This window comes from Balaenoptera musculus, chromosome 6 (assembly GCF_009873245.2).
Source record: "Balaenoptera musculus isolate JJ_BM4_2016_0621 chromosome 6, mBalMus1.pri.v3, whole genome shotgun sequence".
Lineage (NCBI taxonomy): Eukaryota > Metazoa > Chordata > Mammalia > Artiodactyla > Balaenopteridae > Balaenoptera > Balaenoptera musculus.
In genome coordinates this window covers 77,614,908-77,618,482 of record NC_045790.1, presented here as the reverse complement: position 1 = coordinate 77,618,482, position 3,575 = coordinate 77,614,908, and the positions used below count along the sequence as shown (strand labels likewise).

The 3,575-nt window shown below is 37.0% G+C and overlaps 1 protein-coding gene across 1 annotated transcript; it reads left to right on the top strand.

Moving 5' to 3' along the window:
- Positions 1-1,055: 1,055 nt before the first annotated feature.
- LOC118896382 (inorganic pyrophosphatase 2, mitochondrial-like) lies at positions 1,056-2,600 on the top strand. The gene is given in 3 exon segments (XM_036854157.1): positions 1,056-1,162; positions 1,530-1,759; positions 1,762-2,600. Coding segments are annotated over 3 exon segments (1,125 nt in total). The 3' UTR covers positions 2,550-2,600.
- Positions 2,601-3,575: the final 975 nt, after the last annotated feature.

Here is a 3,575-nt window from a genome sequence, read left to right as displayed (position 1 = left end):
TGGTCTTCTTTTTCTCTATTTCCTACCTTGAATTTTTTAACCCATCGAACTCTCATCTCCACACACAAAATTGCTTCTGTTTCCATCAGGGATGGAACTAGGCAAAGAGAAGAGAAGAAAGCAACAGGAAATGTCTTAACTTGACTGGTACTATTAGAATCTGAACAAAGGAAATTCCTTCTCTAATAAGGTAAATTTATTTATTTACTTATCCCACGAATATTAATGGAACACCAATTACATTTTAAGAACTGTTACAAACACTGAGGACACATAATAAAAAAATCAAAGTCCCTGATTCCATGGACTTTATAGTCTAGTGGGGGCTATAAGTCAACATACATTATACTAAATATATATAATATAATTTATTCAGATAGACTGTATGTAAAATACAATGTTAATTATATAAAAAATATGTTAGATGGTGACAAGTGCTGTGGAAAAATATTAAACAGGAAAGGGGGATAAGGAGCATGAAGAGGTAGGTTAATTTTACTTAGGGCAGTCAGGAAAGCTTTTTCTGATAAGGTGATATTTGAGCAAGAGACCTGAAAAAAACTGAAGGATTTAAGCCAAGAAAATATCAGATTAAAGAGCATTCTGGCCTGAGAGAATAATAACTGCAAAGGCCCTGAGGTAGGCAAATGTTTAGTATGTTCAAAGAACAGCAAGAACGCCAGTAGTATGGCTAGAGCAGAACAAGAAAAGGAAAGAATGTTGGAGATGAGGCCTAAGACGTAGAAAAAACTTAGATCAAATGTAATGTATGCAGAGGCCATTGGGCTTTTTTCTGAGTTAAAAAGAGAAGCTCCTGGAAGTTTTGAGCACAGAAATAAAATGATATAATGTACGTTTTTAAAATATCAGTCTGGCTTCAAGGTGGAGAACAGATGGTAAGGCAAACATGGAAGCAGGAAGACAATTTGGAAGCTACCAGAAGAATTTAGGCAAGAGATGACGGTAGCTTGAATCACTATGACTGAATAGGAAGCAGGTAGAGAGCATTAGACAGATTCTGAATATACTATAAAAGATTTAATGATGGACCAATTATGGGTATGAGAGTGAGAAAAAAGTCAAAGCTAACTGCAAAATTTTTGACCTCAGAAACTCAAAGAAGGATGTTGCTACTTATAGAAATAGGGGAAAATGTGAGAAGGTAAGGTTTGACTTAAAAAACAAACAAACAAGCAAAGGAAACAAAAGCAAATAAACAAATGGGACTACATCAAACTAAAAAGTACAGCAAAGAAAACTACCAACAAAACGAAAAGGCCACCGGCTGAATGGGAGAAGAAATCTGCAAACAATATATCCAATAAGGAGTTAATATCAAAGTATACAAAGTACTCATATAACTTAATATCAAAAAAACAAACAATCCAATTAAAAAATGAGCAGAGGAACTGAACTGATATTTTTCCAAAGAAAATGGCCAGCAGGCACATGAAAAGATGCTTAACATCACTAATCATCAGGGAAATACAAATCAAAACCACAATTAGATATCACCTCACACATGTAAGAATAGTTAAGGAATCAAACAGACAACAGACCAGCTGGGCCTGGCGCATTGGCGCCCCCGCCGCCGGCGCCGCTGCCCACCTGCCACAGGGAGCGAGCTCAGGGCCCCGGCCGCGCTCCGCCATGGCCCTGTACCGCACGGAGGAGCACGGCCAGCCCCACTCTCCCGGTTCCTGCCTCTTTTTCAAGAATGTAGCTGGTCACTACATTTCCCCCTTTCATGATATTCCTCTGAAGAGGAAAATGGCATTCCTACAAAGAGAGCACGAAATGATGAATATGAGAATTTGTTTAATATGGTTGTAGAAGTACCTCCGTGGACAAATGCTAAAATGGAGATTGCCACAGAGGAGTCATTGAATCCCATTAAACAAGATGTAAAGGATGGCAAGCTTCCCTATGTGGTCAATATCTTTCCTCACAAGGGTTATATATGGAATTACGGTGCCCTCCCTCAGACTTGGGAAGATCCCCATCTAAAAGATAAGAGCACAGACTGCTGTGGAGATAATAATCCTATTGATGTTTGTGAGATAGGCTCAAAGGTTCTTTCTCGTGGAGATGTTGTTCATGTGAAGATCCCTGGAATTCTGGCTCTTATTGATCAGGGTGAAACAGATTGGAAATTAATTGCTATCAATGTGAATGATCCTGAAGCCTCAAAGTTTCATGATACTGAAGATGTTAAGAAGTACAAACCTGGTTACTTAGAAGCTACACTTAATTGGTTTAGATTTTATAAGATACCAGAGGGAAAACTGGAAAACCAGTTTGCTTTTAATGGAGAATTCAATAACAGGGCTTTTGCTCTTAAAGTTATTAAATCTACTCATGAATGTTGCAAAGCATTGCTTATGGAGAAGTGTGATGGAGGGGCTATAAATTGGACAAATGTGCAGGTATGTGATAGCCCTTTCCATTGCTCTCAAGAGGAAGCTAGATCATTAGTTGAATCAGTGTCATTTTCACTGAATAAAGGAAGTAATGAAGAAGATCAAGTATGGCACTTCCTTGGCAAGTGATGAGAACATCTGAAGTTCTGCCATCAGGATTCCAGTCTCTAAGAACTACAAGACTCCCATCTCCCCCAAGTGCTAGAAACAGGCAGATCTATGAGAATTTGCTAACTTCCTGTTGAAACTTTTTTTTTCAAACTTTTTGATATGCAATGTGTAAATAAACATTGAAATTTTTGAAAAAAAAAAGATAACAAATGATAAGTGTTTGCAAGGATGTGAAAAAAAGAAAGAAAAAGGAACCCTCCTGCACTGTTGGTGGGAAGGTAAATTGGTGAGGCCACTATAGAAAACAGTATGGAGGTTCCTCAAAAAACTAGAAACAGAACTACCATATGATCCAGAAATCTCACTCCTGGGTATATATCTGGAAAAAAATGAAAGCACTAATTTGAAATGATACATGCATGCCAATGTTCACAGCAGCACTATTTATAATAGCCAAGATATGGAAGCAACCCAAGTGCCCATCAACAGATGAATGACTAAAGATGTGGTGTATATATATATACAATGGAATATTATTCAGACATAAAAAAAGAATGAAATTCTGCCATTTGAAACAACATGGATGGACCCAGAGTGTATTGTGCAAAGTGAAATAAGTCACAGAGAAAGACAAAAAGACATAATGTATGATTTCTATTATGTGTGGATTCTAAAAAAACAACACATGAACAAATATAACAAAACAGAAACAGAGTCATAGATACAGAGAATAGCTTGTCAGAGGGAAGGAGGTTGGAGGATGAGCAAAATAGGTGAGGGAGATTAAGAGGTACAAAATTCCAATTACAAAAATAAATGAGTCATGGGGATGAAGTATACAATGTAGAGAATATAATCAATAATAATGTAATATCTTTGTTTGGTGACAGATAGTAACTAGTATAGTGGTGATCATTTTGTAACACACAGAAATACTGAAACACTATGTTTCACTCTGTGAAACTAACATAGTGTTTTAGGTCAATTATACTTCAAAAACAAACAAACTCAGAAAAGGAGATCAGATTTTGTGGTTACCCGAGG